Here is a 23,188-nt window from a genome sequence, read left to right as displayed (position 1 = left end):
AAAAGTTAAAAGTCAGGATTTACTTAGTTTTCTGAATCAGATAGAAGGAATAATTTAGTCTAAAAGAGAACCATTTCAATAGTTTTACAATAAAGGAAATTTCAACTGAACTCCTAGTGAGAAGGATAATGGCTTTGTGAAAAGCCAACAGTGAAGTCAGGCAACAATAAACCTATAATAAAAGGTAATACAGCAGACCTGAGCAGGGGAAAGCAACATAGTAGAAAAGGAAAGTGTATTTCAATGACCCACTGTGATAATTTCAGTCCAAACTCTCAAGTGTTGATACAACAAAAACTCCAAATAGAACATTCCCTCACCTGTCAAAAATCCGTGCCTCTTTCAAGACATTTCCTAAATTGATATAAGCATCCAGAAAATTGGGGTCAAGGGTGACAGCCTAAAAATTGCAAGACAGTTACTTAGAGCAAGTTAGGATTTCAGATTAACTTCCCAATTACAATTTTTTAACCTGAGATAATTTTAGACCTCCAATTACATTTTCTAGTATAATTAAATCTTATTTCTTTCATTTTTAAAACCCAATTATTTTAGTACCCACTCATTATTCACAAATCTCAATGTTACCAAAATAACTTCCCATGTAATATAAGAGCAAAATGTGTCCTGAAGGGAAAAATTTTAAATTGGGTCTGCTCCACTTTTATTGAGCTGAACACTTCTCATGGTTGGCCCCATTTTATTCTCAATTAATCAGCCTAGCTCTTCTAAAAAATAATGGCAGGAAGAAGCAGCAAGCTCTAACTGAATAAGGAAATACATACCTCAGTAACTACAACTGTATACTCAGACCTTAGTAAGATATGTAATTAGAGCTGTATACTCAGTAAGATACATTACTTCAAGGGGATACTAACCATTAAATGGTTCATTCAAATAGTTCTGAAGCTGTCTTAAAATATGATCAGATATATCTACAGCAGTAATTCTCAACCCTGGCAGTGTATTAGAATTCACCTCCTAAATGGAGCCTGGGTTCCATCACAGGCCAGTTAAATCAGACCCTCTGAAAACGGGGCCAGGATATCCATATCTTTTACAAGCTCCTCATGTGCAACCAAGGAGAACCACAGAGCAAGAGAGTAGGTACTCCTATAGTGTAATGAATGGAAACCTGAACTGAAATACTGAAAAATACTAAAAAATCATATTCAATTTTATTTAATCTATATTCCAACCTAACTCGCCCTCTTCCCAGATCATTCTGAAGCTAATCCCAGACATATTAGTTCATTCGAAAATATTTCAAAATATATTTTAGGGACAATACAGGAATACTTTTTCCTCCTAACGTAACCACAATACCAATATCACACCTAAAAAAGTGGCAGCAATTCCTTAATATTCATTCAGTGGTCCAACTTCTGATTAACTTTGATTGAGGATCCAAATAAGACCCATACAATTAACATGTCTTTGTGAGTTTCTTTAAATCTTTTAAATTAAAAGTTTAATTTAAATCTCCATTTTTATTCCTGTAATTTGTTGAAGAAATCAGATCACTGTCCTATACAGCTTCCCATACTTTGAATTTGCTGACTGCACCCCTACGGTGTCCTTTAACGTGCTTATTATGTTTCCCTGTCCCATGTACTTCCTGTAAATTGGTAGAACTACAAGCGTAATCAGATTTGGGTTCTTTTTTTTTTCCCCCGGTACGCGGGCCTCTCACTGTTGTGGCCTCTCCCGTTGCGGAGCACAGGCTCCGGAGGTGCAGGCTCAGCGGCCATGGCTCACGGGCCCAGCCGCTCCGCGGCATGTGGGATCTTCCCATACCGGGGCACGAACCCGTGTCCCCTGCATCAGCAGGCGGACACTCAACCACTGCGCCACCAGGGAAGCCCAGGGTTCTTTTCTCTTTTTGCAAGGCTACTTCACTGGTGGAAGTATTTACTTCTATCACAAGGTACAAAATGTCTGGTTGTGTCTCTTTTTTTTGCCACTGATAAATGCCTAAATTTATTATTGGTTATACTCTGATTCTATCATTCCTACTTCATTTATTAGCTGGAACACTTGTATAAAGAGAAACTTCCCCCATCAACTACTGGGTTACCCTGATGTCCAGTTCATACAGGAGAGAGAGGACAATTGTTTAACCAGTTCTCAAAATGAGTTGCTCCTTATCTTCCAAAGATGACCCATGGATTTCTTCTTAGTATAATTATACTCATGAACTTAAATGTATTTGATAAGTTTCAATATATTTCAGTTATTATTCCCATTGATGCTCAACTCCCATCTTTAGCTAGTAGGAGCCTCTTCCAGTTGCCTCCTGAGTCCTTTTGACATAAATGTATCAAAACTTCCTTGCTTTCTGGCACAACAAGGCACTCCAGATTATTTTTGTACATTCCCTGCCCCAGATCTGGAATCAGTCGTTTCACCAAGAAACGCTGTTTCTTTACAGTGAAGCTGCCCATTTAAAAAAAAAGAATTTTTAATTACTAAAGTACATTTTCAATGCTAAACTGGAAACTGCCATATACCATCCAGCAAATGCTGCAATACTGTCAGAGAAACAAAGATATTATGTGACTGATTAACTAAAGGCCTATTATTTAGTTCTAGTAGAAACACCCTGCATACGTAAGCACTTCAAAAATACCTATTACTAATTTAACGACTAACCTTTTCAAAGTGATGAATTGCAAGCCAAATCTCCCCTTGTGCATTGAAAACACAGCCAAGATTACTCCAAGCTACTGCAAAGTTCGGTTGCGTCTCAATTGCTTTCAAATAACATGCCTTAGGAGGGGTTAATGAAAGAAGAAGATGGGAGGGGAAGGAGGTAAAGGGAAAGGGGAAAATTTATAAAGGGGAAAAAAAAAGATTGGGGGAGGGGGGAAGAAGGTGATATCATTATTCCTTCTCTGACCAGCCAAAAGTGACCCTGCAGCATAGGCTCGCTTGCGCCAAAACTAATGCGCTGCCACAGCTGGCTGCTCCTGCGCCTGCGCCACCAGAACCCAGGTGCAAACCACCATGTTCAGTTCTGCCAACCAATGACCAACCCTTACAATGGGACTTAACCGGGAAGTCGGTTGCCTTAAGACTCTATGCTGGACTTCTCTTACCTGAACACCTAAGGGCTCTTGCTACGTTTTCAAGTGGTATCTGGAAGGCGCCACTTAAGGCTAAGTTCCTCCCCCCTCCCCCACCCAAGTTTCCCAAAGTCTGTTCTACGATGTGTTAATAGTTATCACTGGAAAAAAAGATTTCAAGATCAAATAAATTAGGAAAACAGAAAACAGGTTTCTTGACTACAGGACTTCCCTAAGCCTTTAATAGTATATACACGGTTCCCTGAACTTAGTTGACCATGGAACTCTTCTTTCACTGGACATTTTATGAGAATACCTATAAAACACATTTTGGGAAATGCTGCTCTAAATAAACAATAATGTTCCTAACATCAAAACTATGCTACTGAGGAGGAAAATGTTTTTCTGACAAGCCAGATATCATAAGGCCAGGCTATAAGTCACATCCTCACAATGCCCGTCCCCCAAGGGGGACTGAAGCTGAAACCTCATATGACAGGACTGCACCTAGGTTGAGGTCCCTGTAATGCGAGCGCAAACATCGCTTGCGCAACCTAACAGCATCGCACTGCGCAATCGCTGCGAACTGCTGCGCTACATAGAACACCCCTAGACGCAGCAAACGGCCAACCAGATCCATTAATCTACTAGACAGGCCCATAGAGAATATTTGTTTAATGAGATTAGTTGGACTCGAGGTATGTTAAAACCCAATTTTATCCAAAAAGGCTACAAAATAGGACTGAGGGAGCCAGTCAATCAGATTACTCATCTAGTCAACCGTTCACAGGGGCTCATTCGCACGCATTGCGCATTAACGCTGCGCAGCCTTTGCGCTACTGCAGGGTCACAGCGCATCATCAGAAGAGCAGAATGCTGCAATCCAAACAAAGAAGAAAAAAGGAAAAAATGAACAACAAGAAGAGTTAGAAGCTTTTACTAGTAAATTATCTCTAATAATTTTTAATATCAATTAACTTTTACTTATCTTTGACAGAATTGTGGCTGTAGTATAAAACATTCTCTTACATAACTTGCTTGTAAATAAAATTATTTTAAGCTGTTTCTGAAGCCACAAGACAGAAGATTCAGGCATGGAGGCAAATTGTTTTGCTGTGGCAGTTACAAACCCGTTACCATATTTCTCATCATGTGACTTTTCGGTGCGTTCCTTGCTGGAAGAGGAGGAGGTGTGTGTCTGCCCTAGATCCAGGCCTCGAGCTCCCTTCAGCGAGGCACCTTACGCATGGAATAGGAGGTTTCACCCACCTGAAACCTTCTAAATACAATATCAATGGTGAAAAACCAAAAACAAGAGAGAAAATAAAAACAAGATCATTAGTAAAAGTTCAACAAAGCAATTGAAATTCTTTGGATGTCTATTACATATGGGAATGAGGACAGTCTCAAGTCTGTAATATGGGAAACATGCAGAAGGGAGAGGGTTAATCAGGGCTATTGCATACAGCAGGGATTTTTGCTGGAAGAAAGGCTCTTCATTTTCTACAAAGACAACTTAATTTTGCTTCCATCTACTAGGAATATGCTGGCTTGAATTTTCAAATGCACTGATTACAAAAGAAATACATTGCATTTCACTCAAGAGTATTTTCTTGTTCACTAAGTTCTCACAAAAACAGAATAACATTTTTCAAACTAGGTGTCTCCAGAGCTCTGAAATAAAGAAGTCAGCAACCTAAGGCAGGCGCAATGTCTCAGCCTAAACCGATGTCTAAAGCTGCAGTGAAGTGCAATTCATGTTAGCTGTCCGCTTGGTGGGGTGACAATTAATAGAAGCTTATCAAATATTTGTTCTATAAATTACCAATTAGATTTATCAGCTAAGATTGAAATCAATTACAATTCATTAGCTGGAAACCTACATAAGGTTAATCCAAAGTGTCAGCAGAATTTATGAGCTATGCACTTAAAACTAGTGCCTTTTAACATCAGATGGTGCTGAAAAGCCTTCTCCCTCCCTGGATGAAGCAGTCAAACAGACAGCTACGCTGCGCATACACTCCACGTATTAGCATGCGCGTGGGGCTCAGAGCAACAGGTGGGAGTTTCAGAAGCATTCTGGTTTCTCCCCACTCCTCACCCCTGCAGCGCGGTTGCGTAAGGTGGCTTGTAACAAGACAATTTCATTTATAAATTTAATTTAAAATTATACCAAAAGCTTTAATAACCCAACCTGGTATTCAAATTCATTATTTGGAAACACAGAATGCTAAAAGCCACCTTTCCACTTGGGCAAGTTTTCTTTCGATCAGTCCATTTCCCAAACAAACCAGCTTTGTCCTTCTGACTTTTTTTTTTTAAAGGAGGTGGGATGGGGAGGAATAAAAGAAGGAAGTAAGAAGAAAAGAAGGTAGACAACTAGGATTGGAAAAGAGGAAAAGGAACTTGGGGAAGGGAGTGAGGACAAGAAGGGGCAGGATGTTCCAATTATTAATTTGCAATCATTTAACAGCCTTTCTTCCACTGTAAAAAGGGTGAGGAAGATGAAGGGAGGAAGGTTAAATAAGAATTTTAAATGCCAGTATTACAGGGTAACATTTGGATGAAATTCTTCTCCACTTACAAGCCACAAAGGACTTAGAAGAGCAGCATTTTCAATGGCACCTGCATCATATAGGAGTCTTGAGCCAAATCACAGGCGCTCTGCTTGTCACCAGCAGGCAAGCCTCAGATTTGAAGGAATGTTATTTATTCCCACATAAGATCATGACAGAGCCCGCTGTTATAAAGATGATCTAGCTCAGCAGAAAGGCTCCAAAATGTTCAGGTTCTTGCTTTACCCCCAGATTTAGAACAGATATGCCAAATCCTGGCCCTGCTCTAGTCTGAGGCGATTCATGCCGTCAGTTTTCCTCAGTTTCATAGGACTGTTTTGTGAAGATAGCTCAATGAAGAGTTGAAGACTTGGCAAAAAGTACAAGTATCCATAACATTGATGCTTAAATGTGTTCTATCAAACACCTACCTTGGCTTCTTCCAAGCGACCCAGGGCTTTGAGCAGGTTCCCCAGGTCACTGCGAACACAGTACAAATCCTAGAAACCCAGAGATACTCTGTCACTAATTATACTCTGCTTTGTCAACCAAAGATATCTTGAAATTACTTTTACGTATCTAGCTCCATCATTTTATTGTCAACTAGAGAGACTGCTTGACAAATTTAAGAACAGGAACACAATCCCCTCATCCTCAATTCCAAATTCCAAAAAATTTAAAAAACTCATTTGATGATTAAATCTGACTTGAACTGGCATGAAGTTATTTACAGAATTTATTGAGCCCACTTAATGTGAATATGCATACCTTTTGCTGCAGAAATATGTGTTTTACTAGAAGGTGCTGCTCCAGACACACCTGGGAGTCATATATGGTATTATCATCTTTCTAAAATCCTAAAAACTCTGAATTTTAAGATGCATTTGATCCCACCAATTTCAGATAAAAGACTACAGGCCTTGCTATAGCTTCTCCTCTCCCCAAATGTTAGTCACGTTAAAAAAAAAAAAAGCATCAAATGTTTGTTCAACTATTTTGTTCAAGGTTATGATGAACCACTACTATATCGAGGGTCAAAAATTTTCCATAGTGGAAAAAAGGATTTAGCTGTGATTAGTTATTGGCAAACCTACCCTTAGGCTGTCAGACCTATGTAGAAAACTTGACTTCATTTCACTATTAGACAAAAGGATTACTATCCAACCAAAGCTTTAATCCTGGCACCTGGCACTAGATTACTCATTAGTATTAACTGCCATTAGAGTTGAGTGGGCGAATAATGAAAAGCAGTCGACTCGGCTTTTTATTAGCAGCACAATTGTGTTGCTAGTCATCTGACTCACCAGTCCGTTCATCAGTATGAAAGACACATCAGAACAGTGAGCTTAAATTTTTTATTTGTCCTTGGTTTGCCTTGTCAGTCAACAAGCAAAGACAATGGCAATAAGGAGTAAGCTTATCATTCCAAACTGTTCCACGTGTGGAAGAGCCTTACACTAAATCCTAGGAAGTGAAATTTTGTCAACTGTGCCAAAGTATCATCATATATACTATTCTATGTGCAACTGTATTATGGTTTCCACAATCAGGTGATTAATTTTACTGATAAACAGCTTTTATGATTGTATATTATCATCCATCAAGTGAACAAAAAGTCAGCCAGCAAAGAATAGGCTGCCACAGAACACCCTTACGGTTGGCCATACTGAGTCAGTTCCATGAGCTACCTGATCTGTCTGTCCATGGAGCAGGCAAGTGTTTTAGTCCATTACATTATAATTTTATTTACAAGCAAAACTAGTGTTTTGGAAGAAAATGGTGGTCTCCCGTGACCTCAAGCACAAAAGGCTAATACTAATCCTCACAGGTATCATTAATCTTATTACAGACTTAGCATCCTCTAATGAGTCTATTTTTCAACCCTATTTATACTCTCAGAAGTAATGAATTCTATAATCTTGCTATCTACTTTGTATGATTTTTCCCCCTAAACTTTAAGCGCTACCATTATGTTTTGGCAGACCATGACTGAACAATCCAATCTGTTCAAACAAACTCCTCCTACTATATCTCATTATCGTGGTTATACCTCTTTGGACTTTTACCAATTCCTATGCCTTTTCTGAGCCATAATAATCAGAAGTCTTGCAATAATTCTCCAACAATGACCCTAATGGGCTATACATCTTAGCCAACTGTTGCATAATTTTACCCTCTAGTTTCTATAAACTCTTGGATGCGTGCCATCCAAGTACTGACAGTGTATGTATCTATATTTAGTTATATCATCTAGACCCATTACAGCATACTAAATCAAGTTAACACAATGCCCACAGTTAAAAATAGATTATCTTCAAGATCACTATAAAATAATCAATAAGGCAGTTTTAGAAAAAGGTAAAACGTATCATATTAAATATAATAGTGATATCCAATTCTCCCATTGGAAATCCAAACCTTCATGCATGAATAACTAATTTCCAGAAAATTCAAGGATACCACTATTCTCCCCAAAGTTCAAAACCTAAGACATCAGTTCTGCTTCATTAGTCACATCTAAACAATATCTGCTAAGAGAATCACAATTCTCAAATCCGGCCCATTGTATCCATTCCTAGGTTAATATCTTCTATGCAAACCTTTATTCAATTCAACAATATGCCTGGAACTGTAGGGAAATAAATTAATAGAATCCTTATCTTCAAAGGGCTTACAATCTATGTGGAAAGACAAAACACATACATACTAAATAGCCACATAGTGGTAAAGAAATGAACTCAAAGAATAAATATTAAGCTGGGCCTTAAAGGATGAGTACGGTTTTAACACACAAAGGAGGAGGACATTGCAGACAAGGGAAAATAGTATAAATAAAGGTAAGGAGATGGAAATGAGTAAGAATCTGCTGTATAACAACCCTTCCTGAGATAGCATTTATTTCCCGCCTTTCCTCCTAGAGTCCCCACACCCCCACCTACAACATCTATATACACACACGAAATAAAATCAGGTTGATTAAAGCTTACAGTAGTTCTCAATTGCCTCTCAAATTAAATTCAAACTCCTCAGCCTCTATTCTTTCTCAATCTTCCAATTGACTCTCCTCTACTACACTCACTTCTTGTTACTACTTGACTCACCACTTCAGCCAAGGAAGTCTACTTGCTATTTACCTTCCTACAGAATGCTTAGGTTATAAGCATCCACTCGAAAAAATCTTCTGATTAATACTCCCTAAGAATAATTATCTGAGGAGCTTACACCTTTTTTCCTTTATGGGTCAAGTCCTGTCTCATATTATAATCCACAACTCCCCCCACAACACATCTCCCCAATTCCTAACAAAGCACTGTACACACAATAAGCACTCAAGTATTTAAATGTGACATTTGCACAGCAAACTTACAAAAAGCAGAGCAGAGGGGGACAGAAATACAGCTGACCCTCTGCATCTGTAGATGCAGAAACTGTGGACTCTGAGGGCCAACTGTTCTACACCACTGTTTATAAGGGGCTTGAGCACCCACAGATTTTGGTATCCATGGGGGGTCCTAGAACCAATCCCCCACGGATACCTAGGGATGACTGTATAAGGTTTTCTACAGTTTAGCTGTATGACTGAGACTCGCAACAGTAACAAATAACATGGCAGTAACACGTGATGGTCAGGATGCCAGTAGCTCTCAGTGCTACGCATCCACAATCAAAACAGAAGCAATGGTTCAAAAACCTATAGACTCAGAAACAGAGTTCCTTAGAGCAACTCAGTATTATAGCCATCTTACAAAGAACATTTTATACATAATTCATAAAAGGCATTGCCAAGCATGGGCAACTCTAGTGAGTTATCATGTGAAAGATTACCAGCTGCAACAGCACCTTCAAATACAATGGACTAATATTTTAGTGAAATTATTAAATCACCCTATATTACAGAAGCCAATTCAGAATGTAAAAATATGAAACAGCTCTACTTCTTAAAAGTAATTTCTACAATCAAGTCACAGAATAAGCTCTCAACTGACTTACCATTAACTTAAAAAGACAAACACTATTGAAAACAGGTTGCCAAGACTACCACCTTAACATTTTACTTTTTCACTACTGCAAAACCAAAATAACCTGAGTTTCTTTAACTATTTTTCATAGAATGCCAACGACATCTGTGATTCAGGCCAGCAATGTACTGCCAACAAGAGCACAATCTAGGAACAGACTCAAGATTCTCTGTCAGTACTGAATTGACACAGGCATTTGACAGTAAGCTTAAATCTAGTTAAGACTAGATACCCTGAAATGAATTAAAACATGATCACTACAGTATATTTAGGTGAAATCAAGGCAGTAGGCACAGTCCCTTTTTCATTCTTACTGGTAAAGACAGAGAAATAAAGCAGCACCTTCCACTAGAAGAAACAGAACCAGATGGGAATGCACAGCTGTTCAATGCCTTCAAGGGGTAGTCCCATGATCTATTTTAGTATTATCTTACTTCTTTGGTAGGGCACAATGATAAGCTTCCTGTTAACAGGTTAGATATTGAAAAGCATGGTTCTGTCTCGCACTTTAGCTTTCCCTTCTCATCATACTCCTACAGTTTGGTATACTGTCAGCAGCAATGACTGCTCTGCAATACATGTAGGCAACTGGAAACCTGAGCAAAGGGGATCAGAGTTCCAAGATGTTTGGGGCCACGGCTGTGTAAGAGGGCACAAGTGAATGTATATGCAATCAACAAGTGAATGATGGGACCAACCTTAATTAATAAAGGGAAAGAATTTACTGTGACAATTAGGTACACAAGTGAGCCCCGAGCCTTGGCAAGAACAAGGTCCAAGCCCCAGTGGCAGCACATACAGGGTTCCCTAAAACTTTCTGTAACTAGCTAGATGGTACTGCAATAAAAATTACAAAAAGTCACTCAAATTTACATATATATGCATTGAGTATCTCCAAAAGGATACATAAGAAATTAGTTTCATCAGCTACCTCCAAGAAGGGTAGCTGGGAGACTTTTCACTGTATCCATACAAAAGGCAATAAATAAAATTTAAAATTTTACAATCAAAATTAACGGAAAAAACAACTGTTAATAGATATAAAAAGTGATTTCAGATCTTTGCATAAACTACTATATTAAGCTTCAGTTTCCCACTTGTAAAATAAGGATTAAGGGACAACAGAATGGTTTTCAAACTGTGCTCAAGGGCTGCCTTGAGGGGTGGATGCCCTCTGGGTACGCAGATAAAAAGGGCTTCCTTTATTTCTTCTCTCTACAATGTTTGCTTTCAAGATATTCCGACTCAGGTTTTTAATATCCACTTCACCATTACTAGCTGTTTGATCCCAAGAAAGTTAACATAACCCCTGAGTCTGTTTTTAAGTGGTAAAATTGGAACAGATACCATCTACCTTGAAGGATCATTGTGAGCATTAAGAAAGACCAACGTCTGATTGGCACAATGTCTGAGCACATAGTAGACTTTCAATAAATGGTAGCTATAATAGTTAATTATTAACCACTTCAAGGGTTGGTGCAAAGCTAAATGTTGACAACGTAGCTCAGAAACATATTCTTAAATTTTTTCTGGATTCCTATAATCTCCCTCTTTATCACTTTCCTGTTATGTCTATCTTATTTCCCTAACTACATCAAAAGTTCTAAGGGCAAGTCTTACTTTTTTCTGTGTACCTTTCAGAAACCCTAACACATTGTGAACTTAATGTCTGCCAACTGGGCCTCACTTGTTCCCCGGAAAACATCTGCAATTTAGACAAAAAAATTTTTAGAACTAATCAAAAGCCTGGTGTGCATACTATCACCTCTATTCTACCACTTCTAATTATGTAGAAAGAAAAGAGAATAGGATATTGAGGAAAAAAATTTGCAGCCGAGTTTTCATGTCACGGATCCATATATTGACATCTTAACTATTCTATATTACAGATTAAGGCCCTTCTTCCACTATTCCTTGAAAATCAATTAACCGTTGCAAACATGTTATAGCAGAAGTTATCCAAATTTAAGCAAAAGAGCCCAAAGAAACAATGCCATGTGTTCTGTACTTTTACGAGCATTATAAAGATAGATGTAGAGTTTCTTGCAATAAGGATAATTTTTATGCTCTCAAATAACTTGCTAGATAAAATAAATTTTTAAAAACATAACACACAGCTGAGTCAAAGCAATTTCACCATTTTAAGTAGACAAAACATTTCCAAACTCTTGACTTTTTTCCATGCAAAAACCTATTTTAGTGTCTAAAGTATCAAACTGTTTCTTCCTAGGCTTTTGTGAAGGGAAAATAATAACCATTAAAATTATACTCACAGGATTGTACTGAAGAGCAGAGACGTAAGCTTGTACTGCCCCTTCCATGTCGCCTGCTGCTACCAAAGCGGCTGCCAGGTTAATATAACCATCGATGAAATCTGGTTTGAGACGCAATGCATGCCGATAATGCTCAATTGCTTCCTGCAACTGCCCTCTTTCCTTGTACACATTCCCCAAATTCGAATAGGCTTCTGCCAGAAGAGGGTTCTGTTTAATTGCCAGAGTACTAAAGTGGGCAGATCTGGAAAAGGGGAAAAGTATTCACGCATGGGTATGCATGTTACAGAAAGAAGGTATGGCCCATATGCAACTCAAACAGTTTCTGAAGATCCTGTGTATTGCTCATTATATAATAATACATTATCTTTTAACTAGCGCATAGTAGGAAAAGTTTTGGAAATCAAAGTTTTTCAGAAGTGGAGGCATTCCAGATTTCAAATTGGAACACTCTTTTTTCTTATGAGATAAAATTCTTAACTAGAGTCCCATTACCAAACTGCCTCATTGTAAACCATGATCGTTAAGATCAAGAATAAAAATGCTATGTGCATGAGTCTCATTTTCCATTTCTTGAAAAGATTCAATGACGCACACCTTTAAATGTCTAAATAAGCCAAAATGACAAGTTATTAAAAGGATAAGAACACAGATTCTTCCCTTTTGATTAATTCAATTGATTAGCTAAAAGTAGCACATCATAATGACTTGATGGCATCTGCAACTTGAACCACATATGCACCTCCAACCACAGCATATACACCATCACCTCTGAGCATTTCTGTCCCTCAAGCTGACACATCTTACAAAGGTGAGAGTGGATGCTCAGATGTATACTAAGAATAATTACCTGAACAGAGTTTTAAAAAAGCAGCAGACGTAGGTGGAAAGAACTAGAAAAGGTCCCTAGTCATACTGATAATATAACCACCACCACAAAAGGAGGGAGGAAAAACTGGCAGCTGGGCATGTCACAAGTGGGCAAGAGAGCAGATGTGCGTTGGTGGCTCCAGGTGAAACCCAGTACTGGAAAAATTTCAAGTTCAAATATTTAAGTATCATTTTTCAAGCTTAGCACCCAGAGGCAGCAATCACCAGCATCACCCCCACATCTCCTACCTGTCCAGCCTTCGACACTGGAAGTGTATAGATGAAAGTAATAAAAGTACACCAGTATTGTCTGGCTCTTGTCTCCAGAGCTGCATGCAGTGTCTCTCAGCTGCCTCAAAATCTCCTGCCTGATATTCTCGATGTGCCAACTCAGCTAACCCTTGGAAGGAAAGCATACGTTTCGTTGGTTCTGGAGAATCATCAAAACATTTGAGGGAAGGGGGGGGGAAACAAAAAGTTAGAAATGCAAACAAAAAAATGTAAAAATATGGTATATTAAACTTAAAGATGAAAATGCTTGAAACTATGTAAAGCACTAGAGTGTTCCGCACCTTACTGATACCCCCAAGTTAATATCAAGTGCAGAATTGGCATTTTTAGAATTCGCCCATTAACTTCTTTCCCAGACCAGACAGATATATTTACTTCCAAAGGAGATTACATAATGACACAAAATACTTCGTATTTTTAAATTACAAATCAGAAGTAGCATCTAAAGATTTACAAAACATTATTCCTCATACCTTAGTTAACACAGACAAACAAAATATAAAACATGTGATTTGCAAGGTCACATAGATTTAATAATGTCAGAATAACCTACTGGGAAACTTAATACTTTGTCCCGTGTTCTAGGTTGGATCTGTGGGGGGTGGGGTACTGGTAACTATCTCTTAACCTGGGGTGGGGGCACCAGATGCGCAGTGACTTTTTTTTTTAAATTACTTTAAGGGCAACACTAGAAACAAGCATACCGGAAACAAAACTAAAGGTCAAGGTGCTATTTTTAAAACAGCTGGTAAACAAGATGAATTCATCTGTCAAGAGCCAAAATATTTAAAGGGATCATCAAACATTTTAAATAAAGATCCAAGATTACATTGCTCCTCTACCATCCCAAACTCACACTGAGACCAAATTAGCTAAATCCCACCCACGCTGGTTTAACACTAGCATTTTCCAAAGACCTCGGATACTGACTAAAGGATTAAGACACTGCAAACAACCCTGTGTAAACCAAGCAGTTACCTACAACTGCAATGATTTTTTAAAATGGGAAAACACTAAAATATAAAACCATTCGATAAAGCGCAACAGAATAACAAATGAAAGCACTTTGCTGTGTGTAAGTGACTTCGTTCAGATACATAAAGATAAAGGGTATACATCTAAAGCCCAGAGAGGGAAAACAACAACAAGCTACCTAAGTATCAATTGTAAATACTTACTTAATAATACATTACTGGGAATTTGACCACACCACTTTAATTAGATAGGTGGGAAACCTTGTACAAATTACTTAAATTCTACCAAGGTCAGAGTGACAAGCTCAAATTTAAGCCTAGACCCCCAATCATTAGAGCTGGCGAGTGGACTGTATTCACAGGAACGCAAAGTAAATTTCCTAACAGAATGCACAGCTAGCTGACCACTAACGTAAGAGCAGAGAGACCTGCATCCAACTCTGGGGGCGGTTATACCTCTGAGAGAAACTAGAAAATCACATTTTAGACAAGCCTCTAGAACTTCCTAACTCCTTATCGCAAGACATTATTAACTTTTCAAGACCGCCTGCTATTTTAACGCTCGAAATGACAACTTCCTCAGATAAAATTAACACGTAGAAAAGGGCAAACTAGTACAGGAGAATCTAGGACAGAATCTTAAATCTTTAAAAATCCCTGAGAGGGAGGGGAACACTGACTAATAACTAATCCCACTACCTACAATCATGGATAAGACAATTGAAGATTCACTTCTTAGTGCGCAATGTTCAAAAACAATAAAACCCTTGACACATCTCAACTGAGAAATCAACAAAAAAATAACCTCGTGGGAAACCTTAGAACCGCAGCCCAATCCCCCCTCCCTCCCGCCCCAAATAGCCTCAATATGGAAAGGCAGCTGAAGGACACTCCTATAATTTGGTTGTTTCCTTATTTTTAGTACCAAATACTCTCGACTAATTGTCTAAAAGGGCAACCGCCTTGCACTTGTGCAGCTACACTCCAGTTGCTTTACAAACTCTTCAAGCAGGGATGAAAACTTAAAAAAAAATACACCCCCTATGAATAAAGAGATACCGGGCTAAAGAATGGGGATGGAAAACCCAGAGGCGGCGGCGGAGGAATACAGGGAGAAAGTAACACAAAGCGAGAAACTGGCGGGCAGGATGGTCAACGCCAAAGCCCCAGCACCAGGGTGGTTTCTCCCCAAGGGTAGGAAGTGGACCGCAGGGCTGGCAACCTCGCGAAGGAAAGGGTGTGGCTCCCTGCGGGAGGGGAGGGGGGAGGACAGGGTGGGAAATCCAGGCTGGGGCAGCGGGTGGAATTGAGCGATGGCAAAAGGAACCCCTGGAAATTTCCAATTCGAAACCAGGGCCACTCAACCGAAGATACAGCAGAAAGGCGCTGCCCGGCGGGGTGCTGCTTCAAAATCCTCTCGTCGAGGTTACTCGAAGCACACCCAGGAGCTTGTGATCGTCCTTGGGGTGATACAAAGTGAGGATACGATTACCTCGGAACGGCACCCCCGCCCTCGATTGACAGAGGACCACCAAATCGGGCTCCGGGGAGCAGGGTGGAGGGGGACGTGGAGGGGGAAGAGGAGGGGGCGGTGAGCTGAATTAGGAGAGAATACGGCGGCGAAGGCAAGTGAAAGGCAGCGAGAAGGGCAGGGATTCCAATGCAGTCCATTCCGAGACATCTTAAGCGCGCACGTGTGGAAGAAGCGTCCCGAGAGAGTAGAAGGCTAGAAAATGCATAGGATTACAAAGCAAGAAAGAAAGCAAAAAACAAGCAAGCGAGAGGAAATGTTTAAGGAACGGACGACAGCAGAAACCCAGATCGGATGCCGGTAGACGACGAAAAGCTCAGCGATGCCACTGATGTAATGGGGATGGCTAGAGGGAAGGGAGTGATGAGAGGCAGAGGACGGCGCGAGACCCCAAGGGGACGTCTGCCAAGGTAGAACAGACACCGGTACCTGTGCTGTCGGCCACGTTGCCCACGGAAGACGCCATCTGGAGCTTCTGGAGGGAGTGCAAAAAGGGGGTAATCGAGTCCCGCTGCCGCCACTACTGGCAAGAATGTTTCTAGAGGTAGCAAATACGAGGGCAGCAGCCGTACCACTGCTCTGGCAGGCTTAAGCGGTGGCAACAGTACAGGAACCGAACCTTAGGAACTCTGGTTGGCCATCTACCTCTCACGGTCTTGAAATGGCGGCGACGGCTCCTCGGCCGAGACAACACGGACCGGAACTACTTTCTGTTACAATCAAGTACCAGCGCGGAAGTAGCGCGGTAACCACTTATGAGATCAAAATGACTATAATCAAAGTCACTCTTTCCTATGTAGCCTTCCGCACAGGGCCCATTGCGACAAACACGATTTGTGTCGAGAGCGCATGCGAGCAACCCTGTCAACCGGACTCGCGGCTAGGGCACTGTCTGGGGCAGGACCGTCCAAGTTTTCTACTAGCGAAGCGGAAGGTGAAAAAGAAACACACATGATGGCTACATTTTTGGCAGAGTGGTAAAGTATAGTCCACTACCTAGCCAAGAACGTAGATTTTAATAGAAATGCCAAAGGCATCTACAAAAGTTTCATCAACTTTATTCGTACAAAAAGGGATAGTTACAAGGTTGATGAATCAATTCTGAGCAAGTAAATTTAAATGGTTATATTTCAAAGGCTGGGATTCAAAACGATGGCGGAGAGGGTTCCAATTAGAACACGTCTTAATTCTGATTCCAGCCATTGATTTAAGCACTTTGATGAAAAAGATTGAGAGTTTCACAGGGCCAAGTGAACCCACGCATCTCAGATTTGAGCCATATAGCCCGAAATTTCCAAATCCTTTTGGTGTTCAGGATAGTTTTGCCCACAGTATTATGGCAAATGCTTCATAACTCGGGGACATGCTGAGAGTTTGCACTCCAAAGGCAGCAGCCATAAAAATGTTAAAGACGATTCACATTCGTCAAAATCCATGACTCTTCTGAGTTGTGACTTCATTTCCACCACGTAGCTCTGCAGAACGTTACAATCGGTGATATTTAACTCAAGGCAGCTCAACAATGATAAATGGATTCATCTGCCATCTACCTAAACCACACGTCGAGACTGAAACTAAATTGCCTCCACTTACTGAACAAATCAGTTCTTTATGATCTCCTGCAGTTTCAAGTCCACTGTTCAGACATTTTGTCACATTGGTATTAATTTATACCTCATCTCTTGTTCCAGGAAGGATTTAAGGTAGCTTGCCACATCAGCAAGAAATTATAAACCAATGGAGGCAACAAGTTGTGTCTCTCGGAGCCTTCTTTTTTCCAAAAAAAAAAAAAAGTCCTTTATCTAAGAAAACAAGTCGGTGAATTTCTTCAAAAGGTTTCTACTACCTAGCCAACTGACTACACACAAACACACCCTTAATTTCTCAAATTTTGCTTCAATTTCTTTGAGACAGTTCACATACTGTTAATTATGGATATGGGCACAGGAAATTTGTAATATTGATCATTTCTTCTATCACATCCATAATTGCGAGTCAGATGCAGTGAAAAAGACAAAGTTCACTACACAAACTCTCCTGGAAATTGGGCGCCAACCTCTTCTCTTAATTTGATTTAACTGGTAAAACCTTTTTCTCCCCCCTCCCCCGGCAGAAGTGCTCCATCTGTGGTGAATAAAATCAGCTTTTCAACTTTTAGAATGGACTTCTCAGATTCCACTGGCAGATGTTTAGGCCTTACTGATTAGTGGGTGCTAGCTAATTAAGTAAAACTCTTCTTGTTAAATGCCAGATTATGTTCCCAGCCAGGCAGGCTATTTGGCCCATCCATACTTGTGATCTAAGTTTCCTTATCCTGAGAGGAGTCAAAGGACGCTGCTGTGGAAAGCTGGGTGGTGGGGCTCACAGTGATTCAATAAGGAAAAACTCCTGTTGTAGTCTCAAGAACCCCCTCCAGGTACCTTCCAGCAGTAGCACCTGGAGGGTTTAGTTGGAAGGACTTATCAGATAAACGCATCTTCTTTGGCCAATCAAGTAACATTTACTAGAGTGCAAGGCACTGTGGGAGACACAAAAATCAGCAAGACAAGACCTTTGCCCTCAAGGAAATTGAAGCCCAGTTAGGTAGACACAAAAAGCCACTAGAGCATGAAACAGAAGAGTATTATTAAGGTGATAAAATACATCACTGTCTATAAATATCTGAGGAGGGAACAGTCACTTCAGGCTGGAGGAGGGTGACCAAGAAGGCCTGACCTGGGCATTGATGGGGGTGCTTTTGTGTATTCTCTTTCACACTGATTTCTGTTTGTTTGTTTTTCTCCCTTTTATGGGCAATTGTAAATTCAGAATCACCTAAAATAAACCAGCCGCTTCTTCCACCGCAATCCCAAACTTTGCCACCGTAATAATACCGCTAATGGTGTATTCGTTTTCTGTTACTGTCTCGCAAATTGCCCACCAATTTAGCGGCTTGAAACAACGCACACTTCAGAGCAGTCGCGCCAGCGCTCGGCGAGGGAGCCGGAGACACGCTCTGGCCGCCGCCGCCGCCGCCGCCGCCGCGCAGTTGCCGCTGGAAAATGGCTCCAAAGGTTCAGTGAAGCTGGAAAAATACATAGATGTAGCGCCGCAGACTCTCCAGATGTTTGGGGATATTCCAGAGAGAGATCGACCCCCACCACCCGGAGTAGCTAACCACTCATAACGAAGAAAATTCGTTGTAAAACCTTCCAGAAGTCTTTGAGCTCGAATAAAAGTAAAGAAACTGATTTCATGGTAGCACAGCAACCATCACTAGCCAGTGAGTTTGGAAAAAATGATTCCTTATTTGGTAGCTGCTATGGTAAAGACATGGCCAGCTGTGATATCAACAGGGAAGATGAAAAAGGTAGAACAAAATAGATCAAAGACTGAAAGTCTAATGGGTACATTAAAAAGGCGGCTTTCTGCAGAACAAAAGCAGAAAAGCAAGGGGAGCACACCCTCTGGGAGCTCTGCCAGATGAGGATACGTTTTCCTCTCCTCAGCACCAATAGTCTTTAAAGATACGAGAGCTCAAAAGACCAATAAGGTCCACTTTCCTCGTCAATCATCACTATAGTCCTACCCCTTAGTCTCTTGACCTACAAACTCTGAGGAGCGGTGTATCAAAATGGAGGAAGTGAGATTCAAAGCCCTGGTTCATTCTTCCAATCCAAATCCAACACGGAAGGATGTCTGAAAAGATTTTCACAGTCTTCAGCCTGAAACTGTGTGCCGAGAACAAAATAATTCATTAAAGAGTTCAGAATCTCAGAATGGAGATTTGCATCTTCACCACAATGAACACGTGCCTGTAGTTATTGGACTTACCCGTCAAGACTGCGTTTGGTATTCTGTGCCTAGAAATGAGGGGGATGTATGCTTTGAAAGCATCGCCTATTGTCTGGACAGCTTTCCCATGGAAGTTTCTGCAGTTCCTTCTCAAGCGGGAGAGAACTCTTTCTCCAAAAATGAAAACCAGGACCTAGTCGTTGCCCCAGAGATCTTTGTGGACAAGTCTGTGTATGGCTTGTTCATTGGCACCTCAGGTGTCACATTGCAAAGCTCAAGAGTGAGTCATGATGATGTCCCTCCACACTCACCATTGCCACCTCCAATGCAGAAAAATCAAATCCAAAGGAAAGTCAGTGGACTTACCAGCACAGATGTCCATGTGTCTGAAAGTATACGTGCTATCATTTGAATTTTGATCCCGACTATGCTCCTGTGGTTGCAAGAGTTTCTTTCTTTTTTTTATTAATTTATTCATTTTTAAAATTTATTTATTTTTGGCTGCATTGGGTCTTCGTTGCTGCGTGCAGGCTTTCTCTAGTTGCAGGGAGCAGGAGCTACTCTTTGTTGTGGTGCACGGGCTTCTCATTGCAGTGGCTTCTCTTGCTGTGGAGCACCAGCTCTAAGCGCACAGGCCTCAGCAGTTGTGGCTCACGGGTCAGTAGTTGTGGCTGGCGGGCTCTAGCTCTAGAGTGCAGGCTCAGTAGTTGTGGCACACAGGCCTAGTTGCTCCGTGGCATGTGGGATCTTCCTGGACCAGGGCTCAAACCCATGTCCCCTGCATTGGCAGGCAGATTCTCAGCCACTGCGCCACCAGGGAAGCCCAAGAGTTTGTGACTCAGTGGAAAGTAGTGGTCTTATGGCTGTGATGAGCTTTGCAGAGAAGCTGAGAAAATTTGTGAAATAAGGATAGTGCTGGGGACAAATCACATGCTGGGAGACAGAAGGAAATTTAGCAAATGTGCCAGATGGTTCTTTTCTTGCTCTGGCTAGTTCTGATGACTGTTATCTTTTAAGCTCCAGCTTTCGCTTCCATGGTAAACACTTCACACTAGAATTGAGCACTCAAATGTTAGGTTTTGCTTTTATGAACAACCAGATGTGGATGGACAATTTGCTGATCTAATTAAACATTCAACCAGGGACTCTGAAAATGGAGCTTTTTGTTATTCAAGGTCTCGGTTGCCTGGATATGCAATTTACCCTGTCAGACTGACCAACCAAGTATCACGATTCCTGCAGGTGCTATTTTGTTATATGTCAGTATATCAGAATAGACGTATTTCAAAAACTGCCTTTGCCAAACAAAATGAAGAATTATTGACAGGAGAAGCATTACTGAAAGATTAGGAGAACCCTGCATCATGCACTTTGGGTTCCAGAAAAAGAGACTGAAATATAATTTACAAACTTTCATTACTATCAAAATCTTTGGCTGCCATAACTGTTAAAGATTTAGGTGAAAAGAGTAATCAGTTTGTTTAGGGGTGGGGCAGTATTGCCAACATGTCTTGAGTTTATTTTTGGTTCTTTAAAAAGGAAGGTCTTGGGCTTCCCTGGTGGCGCAGTGGTTGAGAGTCCACCTGCCAATGCAGGGGACACAGGTTCGTGCCCCGGTCCGGGAAGATCCCACATGCCTCGGAGCGGCTAGGCCCATGAGCCATGGCCGCTGACCCTGCGCGTCAGGAGTCTGTGCTCCGCAACGGGAGAGGACACAACAGTGAGAGGCCCGCGAACCGCAAAAAAAAAAAAAAAAAAAAAAAAAAAAAAGAAGAGTCTTGAGGTTTGAGAAGTGTGAATTTTCTTCCACTGTATGCAAAATAATCACAATGTAAATTATCAAATTCTCCTTAATCTGTGCCTCCCCCCAAATCCTTTGCTGCTATCCATTGTGATTTTTAGACATAAAGAACACATTTCACATGTATGCAACCCGAAGTAAAGTTGAATGAAACTTTTAGAATAAAAATGGTGGTCTCTTTAAATGGCCTATTTTCAAAAGATAGTGTTGCAGAAACATACCCATGTGATAAAATGCAGAATTTATATATACACTAAAAATGATTTTTAATCTCATACTTTAAAAAGATTTAGAATTATGAATTGACATAGCTTGGGTAATAGAATACAGATCTGCAGTATATCTTTTTTTTTGTTATTTCAAGAGAGTGATATTTTAATTATCAAATAGTACATACAAAGAAGTTAAGATTTGTGATATCACACAAATTAGATTTTTTTTAATTTATTCATTTATTTTATTATTTATTTTTGGCTGCATTGGGTCTTTGTTGCTGCGTGTGGCTCTCTCATTGCAGCGAGCGGGGGGCCACTCCTCATTACCATGTATGGGCCTCTCATTGTGGCTTCTCTGGTTGCGGAGCTCAGGCTCTAGGCGTGTGGGCTTCAGTAGTTGTGGCTCACGGGCTCCAGAGCACAGGCCCAGCAGCTATGGCGCACGGGCTTAGTTGCTCCGCGGCATGTGGGATCCTCCCAGACCAGGGCTCGAACTCGTGTCCCCTGCATCAGCAGGTGGACTCCTAACCACTGCGCCACCAGGGGAGCCCTAGATATTATTATTAAAAATTTATATCATGGGCTTCCCTGGTGGCACAGTGGTTGAGAGTCCACCTCCTGATGCAGGGGACACGGGTTCATGCCCCAGTCCGGGAAGATCCCACATGCCACAGAGAGGCTGGGCCCATGAGCCATGGCCGCTGAGCCTACACGTCCGGAGCCTGTGCTCCACAACGGGAGGGGCCACAACAGTGAGAGGCCCACGTACCGCAAAAAAAATAAATACATAAAAATTTAAAAAAATTATATCATATGTAAAGCATTCTTAAAATAGCTAAGTTGACTTTTGCTATGATATTAGAAATGGAAATATATATAAATAAAACATGTATATGTAAAACATATTAGGAATTCTGTGAAATTAGTACCTGGTGGTATATAATAGGGCATCATGGAATGAGAAGAAAACAATTAAACTTTTTTTTATTTTGGAAGATTAAAGTGGAAATGTAACTGAAGTATACAAGCTCATTGAGCTATTTTAAGAGTAATTTTATTTCTTGGGCTTTTTTTTTTGTATACACCTCAGTTATTTGGAGACATAGAGGTAAGCCAAATCAGTATCTGGGTATATACCTAGACCCAGGTGAGTATAGGGGTGAAATAATGGTGTGAATTGTGTCACATTTCTATTGTAATTATGTATGCCTAAAAAAAGATGGGGAATTTTATTCGAATTTTTTTATCTCCTAACAAGAAAAGTGTAATTTAAAAAATTTTAATACAAATGTATTTGCATTCGTTTCTGAAAGTAAAAGAAGGGTATACAAAGACAAACCACATGCATACAAACATTTTTTTTTTGACGGTAATTAAGTTAAGAAACACAATAAGAAAAAAAAGCACACAATAAGGGCTTCCCTGGTGGCGCAGTGGTTGAGAGTCCACCTGCCGATGCAGGGGACACGGGTTCATGCCCCGGTCCGGGAAGATCCCACATGCCGCGGAGCGGCTGGGCCCGTGAGCCATGGCCGCTGAGCCTGTGCGTCCAGAGCCCGTGCTCAGTAACGGGAGAGGCCACAACAGTGAGAGGCCCGCGTACCGCAACAAACAAACAAACAAACACAATAAAATAGCACAAAATGAACTGAGCGCCTATATATTTTTAAGAGGCATGTAAATCACACAGGATCATGTGGTGGTTATCAATAAGCTACACTCTATGAAATATTTGTCCTATATTACCACATAAACTCCATTTTACCCTGCATCCTAATGCTGCTAAAATATAGTAGAAAGCAGCAGCATAGCACAGGGAG

At 40.7% G+C, this 23,188-nt stretch overlaps 1 protein-coding gene across 2 annotated transcripts in view; it reads right to left on the bottom strand.

The window, feature by feature from the left end:
- The window catches only part of OGT (O-linked N-acetylglucosamine (GlcNAc) transferase), a 35,402-nt gene extending 19,149 nt beyond the window's left edge, over positions 1 to 16,253 (bottom strand). Inside the window, exons 1-6 of one of the 2 annotated variants that reach the window (XM_082609747.1) lie at positions 16,008 to 16,253; positions 13,032 to 13,212; positions 11,913 to 12,156; positions 6,052 to 6,120; positions 2,653 to 2,769; positions 321 to 400 (exon numbers count right to left, since the gene is read on the bottom strand). In XM_082609747.1, the coding sequence (XP_082465873.1) occupies positions 321 to 400; positions 2,653 to 2,769; positions 6,052 to 6,120; positions 11,913 to 12,156; positions 13,032 to 13,212; positions 16,008 to 16,044 (728 nt within the window). In that variant the 5' untranslated portion in view covers positions 16,045 to 16,253. The remainder of the gene's footprint in view (positions 1 to 320; positions 401 to 2,652; positions 2,770 to 6,051; positions 6,121 to 11,912; positions 12,157 to 13,031; positions 13,213 to 16,007) is intronic. The other variant, XM_082609748.1, reaches the window with a different exon arrangement.
- Between the last annotated feature and the right edge of the window lie 6,935 nt (positions 16,254 to 23,188).

The sequence above is a fragment of the Mesoplodon mirus genome, assembly GCF_964341445.2.
Source record: "Mesoplodon mirus genome assembly, chromosome: X".
Classification (NCBI taxonomy): Eukaryota; Metazoa; Chordata; class Mammalia; order Artiodactyla; family Ziphiidae; genus Mesoplodon; species Mesoplodon mirus.
This window is presented reverse-complemented; position numbering and strand designations above follow the sequence as displayed.